The sequence below is a fragment of the Pteropus alecto genome, unplaced genomic scaffold (assembly GCF_000325575.1).
Source record: "Pteropus alecto unplaced genomic scaffold, ASM32557v1 scaffold155, whole genome shotgun sequence".
NCBI lineage: Eukaryota > Metazoa > Chordata > Mammalia > Chiroptera > Pteropodidae > Pteropus > Pteropus alecto.
In genome coordinates this window covers 7,455,174-7,470,454 of record NW_006438113.1, presented here as the reverse complement: position 1 = coordinate 7,470,454, position 15,281 = coordinate 7,455,174, and the positions used below count along the sequence as shown (strand labels likewise).

The following is a 15,281-nucleotide window of genomic DNA, read 5'->3' as shown; positions in this document are numbered from 1 at the left end:
GAATGGCAACCTCTTTGAAAGAAAAATGTTGTTTTACCTCATGAGACAGAGTTACATAATAAACCTATATATCAATATCCATATCTCTCCATAAAAAATCTGAGTTATTTTGTTCTTACTATCCACAACTCTTAAACTGAGATCACATTTACTTTATGGCCAAAATTAAAATGTTGAAGCCCTCAGCTACATGACTGCCAAATGTCAGTCCCCTCCCCCAGCCTTCTTCCTCTGTGGTGTGAAACACTGAGATCTACTGACTGAGCAGACAGTGGGGCAGGAGTTATGTCTAGGGAGGCCTGATCCCCAAGGCCACAAAGGAAAACTCCATCTGCGTGAATTAAAAAGGGTTAGACGATTGAATTTTAGTTGCGAATCCACAGACCATGTTTTTCAGTAAAATAGGGATAGTCACCTTAAATGCAAACATACTTAACGAGTGTGTACTCTGTTCCAGGCACTGTACTAAGACCTTATATACATTGTCACATTGAAACCTCGCAATGACCCTATGAGTTAGGTACCACTAAATTTCATTCCTATCTTATGAGTGAGGCAGAGAGGTTGTCATTAATTCGAGTCACCATATAGAAAGGGTTGAATTCCAATCATCTGATCATAGAATCCAGGCTTTTAACCACAAAATGACTCCAACCAGAAGGTGAGCCCCATGCAAGCAGGAACCTTCCCCAAGGGCCTGGCACATTGCCAGGCACAGAGCAGAAGCTTAACAAATATTCGTGGACTTAAATGTCCACTCATTAACACTGCAAGTTATGTTTGGGTTGGGGAGAGGATGATAGCATCCTTTTCCAGTGATTGCAGGCTTATGTCCTCTGAACAGGGCACTGCCTCTAGAATCCAAGCCCAAGGGAAAAAGGCCAAATGAGGGGCTTGTAGATCCCTGAAGGGAGAAGTTGGAACCAGGGGGGCTGCTCTGGCTTAGAGGGACCTCTCTCTTTGCCCTGCTGAGGGCTGATGTTCTGGCTCTAGACTGTGTTAGACATAGCGCTTTGGACATAGCAGGCCCTTACTTGCTGAATGAATTAAAGAACAAAGAAGCTTGGCATCTGATCTTGGCCAGGTGGCAGGCACTTCCAGTACACAGCTCAGGAAACACTGCTTTGCCTCCTACTGGATTTGAATTAGTTACAATCCAGGGGTGGGGCTGGATGCTCACTGATGAACTCTAATACCCCGAGAGGTGGGCCTGCTGCAGGGGACATTCATTATTTTAGTAGTTAGAGCCCACATGTATCTCAATGACCCTGTTTCACAATCCACAGGGATGAACTGCTACAGCTTTATGTATAGTGATTTTTTTTTCTCTTTTGAGTTTTGGTAGAAAAATAGAAAGTTCTGCCAGGAGACAGCAAACATTTAAGAAAAATAATCATTATACAGTGTCAGGTTCAATCAGACATGAATCAATGTGAACACACATGGATAAACCCTGAAATAGAAACACACCATAATTTAACTCTGACACAGACACTGAAAGACTCCAGAATGTCTCTCCTAAAGTGCTGAGCAAAGCAGGGGGCTATAAACTGAGTCAATAGCTATTTTAATCCCCTTGTACAAAAGATAGAAAAAGGGCAAAGGACTAGACAGATTCTACTAGTCAGAAATATGTATCTGTTCATGGTTGAGACAGAATTTAAATGTTTTTATTTCTTCCAAACAGGCGCATAGTAAAATCGTAACCTTTTGAGCTCACTTTTGAGAATACATTGCTATCTGGTCTTCAAGCTCTGTGCTTGCTATAAAACCTAATGCCAGGACAGAGCAGGTATCACATCAGGGAGAGTTTTAACACCCACCCATGAAACACACAGTGGGGTACACAAAATAGGGCTTGCCAGCCATTGCTGCCTATGCCAGTGGTCCCAGCAGGGCTGGCAGTACTTGAGGACCAGTGCCTACAGGACACATCGCTTCTCATTGGGTGGTGTGCTCACTCACATAACCCTTCTGTTCCCAAAGTACCACATGCTGATCTAAACCCAACCCCTTGCCTGTACCCATTATTGTCACACACATTTCACATGGACTCTATCACCTAGCAAGTACCCTCTCAGGTAGGATGGGGCTCCTGGCAATGTGTCTTTATTACTCATGGCAGCACTGCCACTCTCCCCACCTTATTTCAAGTATGTGTCACACAGAGGGATGTGGGTGCTGGTGTTCCCTCCTGCTATCCAAGCCCACCCTCCTTGGTTCCCTATGTATCCCAGTAGTCCTGGTACCAATCCGGGGCCTGAGGCGTCCTTCCCAGGCAAGTTTGCAGGAAGGCAGCTTTGCTACTCTGTGGCTCTTTGCAGGTTGAGAGCGCAGCAGTTCCTGTGGTGAGGTCTCAGCTGGCAACACTGAATAAGTGTGTTAATAGACTTACTCCTTAGTCTCAACCAGGCTAGCTCATTTTAAGATACAGGGCTGGACATGATGAAAAATGGAATATCTTTCACAGAAGTTCGTAGGCCAACCTCCTGGGTGCAGGGGGACCACAGGGACAAACTACAAATTTCCCTAGAATTTTAAATCTCAGCCTTGGCCAAAAATAACTCAGGTCAAGAATTCCTAATTCAGAATCACATCAGTAAGGGAGGGAAAGCACTCATTTTAACACAGACCCAAGGACCAATGGTTATACTAGTACCTTAGCAGGACTGATTCAGAATGGAGGAAATCAACTATGGCAGCGGTCCCCAATTTTTGGCACCTGAGAGCAGAGCTCCTATGAAGATCTAATGCCTAATGACCTGAGGTGGAACCATACGTGGTGATGCTAGTGCTGGGGAGCAGCTGCAAATACAGGTGAAACCTCGCTTGCTTGCCTGCCACTCACCTCCTACTGGGAGCTGCAAATACAGGTGAAACCTCGCTTGCTTGCCCGCCACTCACCTCCTACTGGGCAGCCTGGTACCTAACAGGCCATGGACCGGTACTGGTCTGCGGCCTGGGAGTTGGGGATCCCTGTACTAGGGAATGTCCAAAGAATGTAAGCTAAAGTCCATAAAATACCACTGGAATTCTTTAAGCCTCCCTTACTTTTTCTTTTTACCATATTCACCTCTCTAATCACCCAAACCATCCTCTTGCTCGACAATAAATTCCCATGTCTTCGGTTTGGGTTGTTAGTTCTTCCTGTGACTTTATACAATGAGATAAATTGGCTGTGCTGTTTCAGAAGACTTCAAGTGCAAGAAAGCAAAAATTAGGGTGAAAGCCCCATCTTTCACTTTCACCTAATTCCCAACTATGCAGCCTTGGTTTTCCAAGGCCCCACTGGGGAAGAAGAGTCAACACTGGGACTCTGTTCTGTGCACGGAAAGGAAGGACAGACCCCACAGATCTCCAGAGGGAGGGGAGCTGCAGTCATTTCTTCTCATGGTCCTGGGCCAATCCTACGCAGCAAATTCTGTGCAAAGAAAAGTGTCTCCGGGAGCAAAAACTCTTTCTGCTCTCCAGAAGACAAGTTACGTACATTTCTTTCCTATGTTGTACAAAACCCCCTCAGAAGCCTTGAAAAACTGTAACAATGATGGTGCAGTCACTGGCAGAAGCCTGAGCAGAGGATTAAATACAGGGCTTTCTGGGATACCCTGCTGGTTCTCTCCTCACAGCCTGACATGTGCTTTCCATTGTCATATTAGATTTACACTTCAAGGAGCCTGCTGTTGCCAACTGGGGCAGGTCTCCAGCTCCAGCTAGCACCCCCCACACCCTTTGTGGGCCTCCTCCCTTCCTGTATGGGTGGCCCTTTCACCCTTTATGGCTGGCACCTGCCGGTACCAGGGAGAGCCCTCTTTTGCTACTGTCCCTGGGGCACTTTTTAGGCTACCAGTTCCACAACTGCCCTGTGCACACACAGGCAGATACCTCAGGAGGGGTGTTGATGCCACCAAGGCAATGCAGGCAGCCTGGACCAGCCTCACTCATCATCTGTGTACAATGATGGTCTCCACCTTAGCAGGCCCCAAATGCCAGCAAGACCACGAAGAATGGGTTTGACTCTTGTCACAAGACGGAGTGACAAGGTAGTGTCACTAGCGTGGGGGTTGGAGGTAGACGAAAACAGGGTGATCATGGAGTCTGTGAAAGGCATTTCAGAGCAGCTTGGGCCTCACAGTCTCAGCTCAATTACAAATCTGAGACAGTTCCATTTGCTTAACCAGTTTTTCCAGTGATGTTTCAATGCTGGCTTTCTTGGTTTCTATAGCTTCTAGGTTTCAAAAGTAAAACCAAGTAACAAAAACTCCAGTTTTCAAACTGAACAAATAAATAATAGTAACAATATTTACACAAGTATGTCACATTGAGAAATTCTACCATGACTGAGGAATGAAAAAACTGGGACCATGCCCTGACCCTGGGGCTCAGACCTGGGTCCTGGGCAGGTATGAGACACCCCTGGGAGCTGATGGATAGACAGGTGAGGCAGGAATGAGTGAAGATGTCTGGTTGGGGTCTCCTCCCGAGTCCAGGGAGGTGGGCTGGGCAGGAGGTATGGAGCTGTCCATAGATTAGGTTTCAAACAAATGACAAACCATACTTTTTGTCCTGACCAAGCACTGTGGTATGGTCAGGGTCACCAGGCAAGCTGCTACCGAGGGTCTAGGGGGTATTCTCTGACTGCTGGCATGGTGGGGACATCAAGGCCCCTGTCCCAGGGAGTACAAAGCCAAGGCAGCTGTTGGTCTCGAGCCCCTTTCCAGATAAGACAAGGAGCTGAAGTCAGGAATAGTCCCCTTTTCCCTGGCCTATGTGACAAGGGGGATGTGGAATTCATTTGTGTCGAAGATCAGGGGCCTCCTGGGAGGGCTCGGGTCCCTGTCCGCCTTGTGGAGCAGCTTGAAGAGCCCAGTTCCAATGTTCATGGGGATCCCCATGATGATGCATTCGGATACCCCTGAAACCAACCAGAAAAAAGATTAGAGAGCTTCTCAATACACAGGTGGGTTGTCACGACAGAAAGACGACTGACTTAGGAGTCAGAAAGTGAGATCTGAGTCCCAGCTCCACGACACATCAAGTGGTTGAACTTGGGCTCGTTACCCTACTCCTCATCCATGACATGGAGAGAGGTGGCAGTGGGCAGGGCCACAGGAGGGCAGCAGGGCCCTAATTCCTGGTGGCAGGGTTGGGGTGCAGACTTGCTCTTACTGTTACCTTGGCCTTGGCTTTCTCCTGCCCCAATCTCTGCTCCCTTTTATTTCCTTTCACCCTTTATTATCTTAAAGAATTATGTAATTTCTCTTTCCTTTCATGTACAACCTGTGCCTTTTTTGAAAAGAGAAGGAGTTAATCTTAGGAGCAAAAAATAGGCATATACTGACTGGGGCCCTGTTTGGCAAACCCACACAAGAGGAAGAGGTGAGACAGGAAATGGTCACTAGCAAGCAGAGCTCTGGCAGTGAGAACGAAGGCCAGGCTTGGAACTCCTGCTTGGGCTGATGAGTGTGCCTTTGGCAGGCTGAGTGTCCTGTGCCCCAACCCCTTTCATGCTATCACCTTGGACCTGCAGGGTCTTGGCATAAGAAAGGATAGAGTGAAGTGGGCTGTCAGTGCAGGACTCAGGGAAGAGCCGGGTGGGCAGCAGGCACTGTTGTGACAGTTCCTGCTTACATTCCCTCTCCCCTAAGCCTGTCAGAGATGCACTGTGTGAACGGGGTATAAGGCCAAACTAGGGCAAAACTCTGTAGTTGGACTTGATGGCAGCAAAGTCAGTTTCCTCGGTCTTCCCACTTGTGAAAGGGTTTAATAACTACACTTCACAGAGGTGCTGAGATACTGGCATATAAGGTACCAGCACAGGGGCTCGACAAACGTAAAAGGCATGCTGGCTGCCTTTCCCAGGGAGTCAGGACAGCAGGGACGCCTGGCATTGTCCCTCTGTCAGCCTTAACACCGCCGAGGGTGCAGGACTGGTATGGCTCACTACAACTCCATGGGCTGGAAAAGTTCCCAGATGCCCAGGGTCAATCTTTTCTTCTTGGACCAAAAATTGTCTGTACCGAAAGACAAGCCTTCGAACAGATGTGGGAGGATGCAGGATGCTTCAGCCAGGCTTTGGAGATAAAAGACTGAGTGGCTCCAACTCCATGATCTGTGACTTTATTCTAAAAAAATAAAAGCTCTACCTACTCAGTTTGCTAACCTCCCAAGAAGCTCTAGCCAGGTTCGAAGCTACAAATAACCAAGGCCTCTGGTGATGCTCCTACAAACACCAAACCTACCACACACGGAGTCCTTCTGCCCAAAGTAGGCAGCGTCAAAGAGGTGGTCAGCCGTCTTCTCAAAGGAGGCCAGCATCAGCACACTTTCCTTCATCTTGGCCAGGCCAAACCTAGTAATGCCTAGGACTTCACCCTATGTCAAGGGAGAATGTGTCAGAGTGGCACCCACACCACCTATGAAAGCTCAAAACCAAAACAGTATCCACTCAACAGAATAAGCAAAAATCAGCCAAGCAGTTGTTTCAACAGGGTCCTAACAGCTATCCGTCCCACCTGTGTCCCGCTGAAGCCATAGTCACTGACAACATAGATCCTTACACCCACACCAAGGGCTGTTAGAACAAAGAATTAAGAACTGAGAACTAGAATTAAGAATCTAACTTTTAAAAAAAGCAAGTACTTCTGAATATGTTTATTAAGGCTCAAAGACCTCACAACTCAAATAATTTAAAAACCTCAAAGCAGGAATAGGAACATTCTGCCATCATAAAAAGTCCACTCATAAAAACTATGTAACAATGTGGAAAATACATCAAATAAAAAGTTAGGATAAAAACAGCATGCCTACTATTTACTGCATCTACAGTAACAATATATACATATAGAGTAAGACTGGAAGGGAACACGTAAAAATGACAGCTTTTATTGTAGGTGGTAGGAATGGGTCATTTTCCCACCTAGTTTCTGAATGGTCTACAATACAGTACAGGTTTGAGCAAGGTGGGTCAAGAAAACCTGTTGTCCTATGGAACTGCTAGAGGGAAGGCATTTTTGGGGAAAAGAAAAAATATATAATCAACCAACCAACCCCCTCCCTGCCAGATATTAACTTATTCTTTACCTGGAAATGGCTACGGAAGTATGATGAATGGGTTTAACAGCAAATGAACACCTCGGTTTGCCAGGAAATCCCTGGGCAGTCAGTGTAGGACTCAGGGAAGACTCCTTTTGGCAACGGCTAGCTTTGCTTTAGGATAAAATTTCTAATAAGGACAAAAACCATGTTCCACCTTATGCCAGGGTGTTGCAATTTTCATACCGGAATTTTAGCAGAACACCTAGTTTAGCCACCATGCTTTGGTTTTTGGGTTTTGATGGTGACATTTTATTTTCCCTCACTGGTGGTCATCACAAACAGCTGTGTATTCCACAAATTTAGAAGCTTCACAGCTTCATTCTCCTGAGACTGGGTTCCTCCCACGAACCTTGTACGTCATCAAGTCAGAGAGCAGCATCACATGCCTCCTGTCGATGCTCATGCCGTGGTTGACCATCGTGTACTGGATTTCATTGATGATAGTCGTCCGGGCAGCTTCGATGCCCAGTGTTTTCTCCACCTACAGAGAGCCAGGATGAGTAGAAGCAGCCACTTTCGGGGTGCTACACTACTTCTCTATGTCCTCCTTTGCCCTATAGGTTCACAGTAAGCCCCACCCCCTTTTCTAAAATTGAATCTTTAGTGGTGGATCCAGAGCAAACAGCAGGGTCCGAGAAGTGCGCCGGGAACCAGCCGAGGGTCTGGAGGGGGCACTAAAGGAGAGAGGACAATTGTAACATGACCCTGGGTGTTAGCAGTACCTCATATGTGTTATTGGAGGTGGTTCGGGTGCCCTTCACGCCATGGGTGGCCATGACTGCCCTCAGGTTATCACCCTCCACCAGGAGCTTGTACTTCTTTCCGCTCTGCTCGTCGATGTGGATGACAGCCCTGGACACCTCTGGGATGCCCTGCACCACCACCTGGACTCAGAGAGACAGAAGGCTTGAGACCCTGTAGTGTCCGCAGCCCCCATCAACCTGGTAGCCTCAGAAACCACAGGGGCTTGAAAACTTGGAATGTCACGCCCTGAGTTTATTGCCTGGATCATCCCCACTTCTCAGTGGTGATTATCAGTTCCATACCAAACCTAAAAGTGCCTGTGTCCTGCTTTGGGGATTAGGGAGAAAGCAGAAGTTCAGGGGATTGCCTCATTCTGTGATTAGTTTTAGATAAGAGAACAGAGAGGAGTCTAACAGGGAGAGCTAACATGGCAGTGCTGAGTGCTAATTGATTCCTTAGGGATGTGGCAAAGAAGAAATAAAGAAATGGGGTGCCAGTCTCAGTAGTGACAGAGTCCTTAGGGTTCTCTGATGCCTGGACATTCACGTTAGAGGTAAATGTGGTCTCTTCCTTTACAAATCCCCAGGCATTAGGCTGGGCAGGGCCGTGAAGGGGCCACTTTTGTCTCACCTTGGGGAGATCCTCTTTCAGGAACTGCAGCACGTAGTACATGGAGCTCTTGCTGTTCTCTCTGGGGGTGACACATACCACAGCCTCACCATGAACAGCCACGTCACCCGGCTTCACGCGGAGCTTGGACGTACAGATGGAATACCGCACCGTTCACCTGCAAGGTGGCCGGGGATGGAGGGGCGAGGGGAGGAATTTCCAGGATGTTACTGATGGGTACGGAGCCTATGATTCCAGTGTTTCTCAGACTTTTTTCATCACTGCCCCTCTAAGAAGCCTTTTTAGTCATTTTTTCCTTAATCTCTTTCTCTACCATGAAATTTTAATACCAGAGATGTTTTTGTTTATGTAACTGTATACAAATTTGTCCTTTATTCATATAGAGTATAAAAAGCCTTTTTATACTCCCTCATTAAAAATGCATGCTCAATTCATGGCAACAAACACAGGCTCCAGGGGAGGTCCGGGAGGCGGGAGGTTCGAGGCCAGGACAATCTAAAAGCATCAGTGGAGCCTGCCCTTTACTGACCTCACCATAACTGCTTGTGTGCTACACTCCTCAATGCTACCCAGTTCTTCTGGTAAAAGAGCCACAAAGCAGGCGGCCAGAGCCAGGTTAGAGAATTCCCCAACCTGGAGGACTGGCTGCTCAATTTGGGTCATCTGTCATATGGATAACATGTGAACTTGGTGAACTTTTCTTGAGAGAAAAGGCTTTACGATTAGTATTGATTTTAAGAACCTGAGAGAAAGAGGAAGGTACCAGTATGTTACTCTGTTTGCATCCCCGCCTCAGTCTATCCTTGAGAAATGCTGATAATCTTTAAACTGTTACCTATTATGTAAATGCCAATATAATAAGCCATGTTAACCCATCTATCCAAAAACATTTACTGAGCTAGACAGGTGCTGTGCTGGGTGCTGGGGGCCACAGATATGTAAGACACGGCCAGCCCTATGGTCCTTCTAGACACTGGGAAGATGGAAAGGACACCAATTATTGTAATACTTTGTCACAGTGAATGGGTGTTGTGGCCTACACAAAATTTCAACTAATTTCCTGTGTGTGTCTGTGTCAGTCAGGTTTAGTAAGAAAGAATGTGAAGGGACAGCAGACTCACACAGAACGGCAACCAAAAGAAAGCATCTGCAATGCTTCTTGGGTCTTGCTTTGCTCCTGCTCTAGTTTATCAGTGCCTATCTTGGGACTAACAGAGGATGACTTCCTCTACACATTTAATTACGTGACTCACTTCCAGTCTCAGAAGTCTAATCCGTTCCAGGGAGAGCTTGACGAGAATAAAGCAATCATCAGGAAGAAACACTTCTTCAATATACTCTGAAATCTGTAGTGTCAGAAGATTAGAACGTTAATCAGTCACCTTCCCCTTTCCTAAGAGCATTCAATGCTTGCTGTTTTTTTTTTTTTTAAGGACATAGAGTAGTATGGACACACTGACTGGTATATCTACTGCCATCTGGTTTTTAGACTTCCTTGCAATGCTGCTGATGTAGTTTTCTTGTTATTAAGAAAGATTTCTCCTTACCTCTCCCAAGAGGGTTTTCTCAATTCTCCCTTTCACAAGGCGAGCATAATCTGCATCATCATCCTTGTCTAGCTGTGCCGTGATGATCGGAGTGCTATGAGAAGGAAAGGAAAAACAGATGCAGCAAAGGGTAAGCCTGTTTGAAGACTACTGCTTTGTTAAATCCAAGTACTATTTAGAATTGTGATGTTAAAAGCAATTGCAATTTATTGAGTATTCACTGTGTGTTGGGCATGCTCCTATCAACATTCTCATTAGGATTTACTATTTTAGGAGCTCATGAGATAACCCACTCTACCAGTGAATGAAATGACTTTTAGAAAGTTCTTCCTAACCAAGTGAACCTACGTCTTCTTCTTTGGTCCTAATAAGCAGCTATTTTAGTTCTGTTCCCTGAGTAAATTGGCCCTTCGTATGTTACAGCTTGTTCCATCCCTCTCCCTCGGCCCTATCAGCTCCTTTCCAGGATATCCCTAGCTCCACCAACCACTAGCCATCAGCTTCCATCCTCATTGTCCTGGATGGTGTCCCCAGAACACACATTCCTGGAAGAGATCTGACCAATACAGAGGAGGTAGGCAGAGCTCCTGCCACCCTGATGTCCACAGCTGCTGTCCTAGAACCAACTGCAGCTTTCGCTTCATGTTATTTGTTATTTTGTTAGATTCAGATCATAGGTGAATCCTTATTTTGCCATCAAATGCACTGTAATGTATTTTTATCTTTTCTAGTTTCAGATCACCTATAGATCTTATCATGAAATCATGCGGCAATCACAGAATATGGCCACAACCCAAGTGGTAGACACATTATTTAGGCCTAGTTAGACTGGAAACGTGACACTGAAAGTTTGAAATCTTCAGTGACACACTGCTATAATTTTTCCAGTTGTTTTTTATGTTTCTCTCTTTCATGTGACCTGTGGCCACAAAGAACTACTTTTTCAATTTTGACTGTATACAGTTTCAACTTATTTTTTCTCAAGGGGGGTTTTTAAAAACTGAAATATGATTAACACAAGCATGCCACTAAAGTTTGAGATATTGCCCACTTGAGTATCACATGTGACTAAGAGAATCATTGTTTCTCAAGAAACATGACAGACAATATGGGAACAGAAGAAAAATGGAAGTAGGGCACCTGATGGCCTTGGAAGCATTGATGATCTCTTTGATCCGGGGCACACCCAGGGTGATGTTCATGGAGGCTACACCTGCAAAGTGGAACGTCTTCAGGGTCATCTGGGTGCCTGGTTCACCAATGCTCTGGGCACAGAGTGCGCCTACTGCAGAACCTGGCTCCATCTGTGCCCTAGAAGAAAAAGATATGGATGAAAAATATGGCAAAACTGCTGGGGAGCCCCTGCTTCTGATATTTCTTTTTGACAGGAATACCAGAGCCCCTGCTTCTGGTATTTCTTTTTGACAGGAAAAATGCAGTTGCCATTAGGGTCAGGAAGGAATTGGCACTGAGCTGGGGTGCACTAGTGACAGAGGAAGAACCTGGCACAGATCAGTAATAGGTGCGTGCAGCCAGGGGGACGTGATGCTCAGAGGGGTAGAGTAATGAAAGTGAATACTGTGGCTACTTGTGGTCAGTGTGCAATGACTGGGCCCAAACGTCTATTGCATGGAGAAGATCTGAGAGCTCTGCAAAAATGGTACTGAAGGCAGACAGAGTAGCTAGCTCCTGCCAAATATACTGGCAGTTTCTCTGTGGGAAGAGACACTCAGAAATTTCTTTGCAATTATTTCCACATCTTGGCACATCTCGTCAATCTACCCATTGGAATCCCTAGATAAGAGGTGACAGAACCTGTTCAACCACTGGGAGTCAATAAGTGGTGCTGGTGCAGGATTTTGTTTCCATGGGGAAACAGGAAGCATATGAGAGACCCATGTGACTGCACAGCAGTCCAAGACAATTAGCATCCCTACCTCATGTACTTGTCCCTACAGGTTTCCAGAAACTTTTCTATTTGGGTGGGGGTGATCCGGTCCAACTGGTAGAGCACACGGGGCTGGAAGAATAAAACCAAGTGCAGGTTAGGGCTGGAAACACCTGATAATTCCTTAGTGTCCTTCCTAACCTGTTGGGAAAGGCCGTTACCTCTGTCGTGCCGTTATCGTTGATGCCATATTTATCTCTGGTTTTCTTGATCTTCTCAGAGACCCCCTTGATGAATTTTTTTATTTCCTGAAAGATTACACAGCAAACATCAGTTGTATATTTCCTAGTAATTCAGATGCCACAATGCATTTTATAAACTTTAGTAACAGGAGTCCATATTTTAGTGACAGCTGAATATATACTATTAGAGACATAATATGGATATAGGTTCTGAAACAAAATGTTTTTCCAAGGAATACACCACACCATCCACACCCTGGCCACATAACTTATTGTTTTAGGTATTTCTAAGGCCTTTTTACTCCAATGATGACTCAGCAATGGCACGTACCAGCCACTCTCCCAGTCCCACTATGCCGCCCGTCCATGGCACATGAGAGTCACACCAGGATAAGCCTTTATATCTGCTACTTTCTCTTCTGCTCTCCATGCTGTCCACATTCACACAGCTCAGAGCAGGTAGAAGTGTGCCATTTATACTTTTAATCTCTAGACTGATCAATTTTTGAGAATTTCTTCTGAAGTCATTATATCAATTTAAATACAAGCTAAAGCATAAATTCATAGACATATATACATTTCGAACACATGTTCTGAGCTTTCTTTATTTCAAAGGAAACGCTCCTAAACCCAGCTTCTCTTCCTCCGTCTCTCATCTCTGCTTTACACCCCCAGTCTCATACTCTCTTCCCATACACAATTAGAACTTTGGAAGGATTCCTGGAAACCACTCTCAAAGCTAGACATGAAACATCGGTATATTTGCTCTTCTTGCTGAACTTAAGAACAGTAGTCTAAGCCTCGGGACAGCAACAAAATGGAGCAAGGAAAGTGAAAAGTGCATCATGTGCTGGGTCCATAGGGTAGAGCTAGAGGCTACACACCTGACTTGAAGTTTACTAGCAATCATTCAAAAAGGAAAACCCATCTGTTTTATAACTGATTGTGTGTCTGTGAAATAAACTCAGCCCTGTAGTCATTCCTAGAACCAGGATTGGCCAGCACCTCCTTTTTGGGGAGTGCTTACAGAGGGGAGATGGTGTGGTGTGCTTTGATGAGCTACGTGTACCAAAATCTTCCTCCCATGGGGCCACACATCAGCCCTGTGGTACTAACTCTGAGTACTTCTCAGGTGAGCTGATGGTGCACACCATGTGGTAGCAGCAGTCCTTCAGAGGTCACAGCAGAGGCAATGCTGGCCCAGCTGCTGATTTTATCCAGGCGAGAATATGGGGAGAGTGAACAGAGTACACTTCCCCTCAAGCAGCTTTCTGGGAATTATGATTTCCCTCAATGGTTTTAGATAGATCATGGTGACAGTGAGCATGAATGGCACTCTGGCCAACTGTAGGCATCCGGCTGCTCTATGTAGCTGGCTGAGGACAGATCCACACACATGGACAGAATGGTGAGCTGGCCTGAGTATATGGTGGACCATATAGTGCCTCACGAGGCCTTGTTTCTCCATCCTAAGGTTCGCTGAGGGGCTCCTAAGGAGAAGAGCAGCATGCCCTGTCCCATATGTAGTCAGTATCACATAGCTGAAAAAGCCTCAAGTTTTGTCTGAAACCAGTGTTTTAAAAAGCAGACTAAATCAGAAACCTACTTTTGCAAAAACTAAACTCTATAAGGCACCTGTAGAAAGCTTAACACTTACTGACCCAGTTCTCTCCTAACCCTGCAAAAGTAAATTTCTTTAGCCTTCCACAGACTATCTAGTAATTTCTAGTACTACCTTTTTTGAAAGTAAAACAGTCCATGGCTCATGGACCCTTCCCAGTCTGCTGCTGCCTGATTCAGTGAGACCTTCCCATGAGGTGGCATGGCATCAGCCCCATCACTCTAGAGTAGAAGGCACCGAGGGGCTGGAGGAGGTCAGGGGTGTGGCTAAGGTGACAAGCTTCTTCACGATGTCAGATCTTCCTACTCTCGGGTAGAAAGTAGTCTGCTCTTGGGGCAGGGGTTTCTGCAATGTATTTTCTGCCCATTAAGAGTTTCAGTCTGTCTCTTAGGAGTCCAGGTGACCAAGGAGCTACCTGGGGGGCGGGTCTACCATACCTTGGCTATCTCTTGTTCATGAACACAGCTTTCTCATGACTGCCCTTCTTCTCACTGAAAAAGCGTGGAGATACACACAGGGTTACTGTGCCACTCAGCCATCATTCTATACAGATAGGGCTTTTATTAATTTGCAAAAACTTGAAAATTCTCGAGAGGCTTTTTTTAAAGAGAAACTCTCCAGGCTTACTTACTAATTACGAGTTTGAGACTGCATTTTCAGATATAGCCAGTTATTGCGAACCAGAGGAGGAAACTAGAACTGTAGAGGGCAGTGGAGCGATCTCTCCTGGCATGACTCTGTTTAACAGTAGGAATATGCAGAGGCATTAATACCTGCTGCCATTTAACTTTTCTTCTGTATCATTCAGTGTAAAGAGCTTCTTTCGCATTGGTAGCTTCCTCCCCCAGCCTAGTTGTCTAGCTGTTGTTATGTCCTTTATGGCAAGCTCCTGAAAGCTCTTTTGGCTCAGACGTTGCCATTTGATCACCAGGTGTTAAAGGCTGCCCCACCTGTTGATGCAGGGAACCCAGAACGAGGACGAGCAGACCCGGGTGATTTTCATCTCTGAGGAACTTTGCACACATAGGAATAGAGAGCACAAACCTAAAACCATCACCCCCGCCCACCTTAAGAACTGGAAATGCAATCTTTCAGCTGCCACCCATAGGGACTAGATTCCAGTGGCTTTGCTGAAATGAATGACTTTCTTTACACAAAAGTTAGATATTCTAGAGGTTAAAAAAAAAAGCTCATTTTGAAAAAATAAAAACTGAAATAAGCTAGTAAGTCTTCAGCTAAATCAACCCATGCATACTACAGGGAACTCAAAACATGGCAACTGGCAGGCAATTAGTCACACGATTAACCAGCGAAGTCTCACACTCATGCTATAGTATGTCTGTGAGCATGGGCACCGGACTCTGGCAGGGCCAGTGCTCAATGCCACTCAGGAGCTGCCTCTGCTGCCTCAGCTCTGGCGTAGGATAGGGCCAGAGAACATTTCAGGGGCTCAGACAAATCTATCTGGCCAGTGGATTTTGAACCTTCTTGGCAAACTGTGAGCCACTGGAGGG

At 45.9% G+C, this 15,281-nt stretch overlaps 1 protein-coding gene across 1 annotated transcript in view; it reads right to left on the bottom strand.

Annotated features, from left to right (window-relative positions):
- Positions 1 to 1,641: 1,641 nt before the first annotated feature.
- The window catches only part of POLR3A (RNA polymerase III subunit A), a 45,536-nt gene continuing 31,896 nt past the window's right edge, over positions 1,642 to 15,281 (bottom strand). The window contains exons 22-33 of the mRNA XM_025049317.1: positions 12,126 to 12,212; positions 11,954 to 12,036; positions 11,157 to 11,327; positions 10,017 to 10,110; positions 9,679 to 9,815; positions 9,364 to 9,390; positions 8,470 to 8,623; positions 7,818 to 7,979; positions 7,445 to 7,576; positions 6,240 to 6,372; positions 2,905 to 4,912; positions 1,642 to 2,848 (exon numbers count right to left, since the gene is read on the bottom strand). Coding sequence (XP_024905085.1) covers positions 4,764 to 4,912; positions 6,240 to 6,372; positions 7,445 to 7,576; positions 7,818 to 7,979; positions 8,470 to 8,623; positions 9,364 to 9,390; positions 9,679 to 9,815; positions 10,017 to 10,110; positions 11,157 to 11,327; positions 11,954 to 12,036; positions 12,126 to 12,212 — 1,329 coding nt within the window. The 3' untranslated portion in view covers positions 1,642 to 2,848; positions 2,905 to 4,763. The remainder of the gene's footprint in view (positions 2,849 to 2,904; positions 4,913 to 6,239; positions 6,373 to 7,444; positions 7,577 to 7,817; positions 7,980 to 8,469; positions 8,624 to 9,363; positions 9,391 to 9,678; positions 9,816 to 10,016; positions 10,111 to 11,156; positions 11,328 to 11,953; positions 12,037 to 12,125; positions 12,213 to 15,281) is intronic.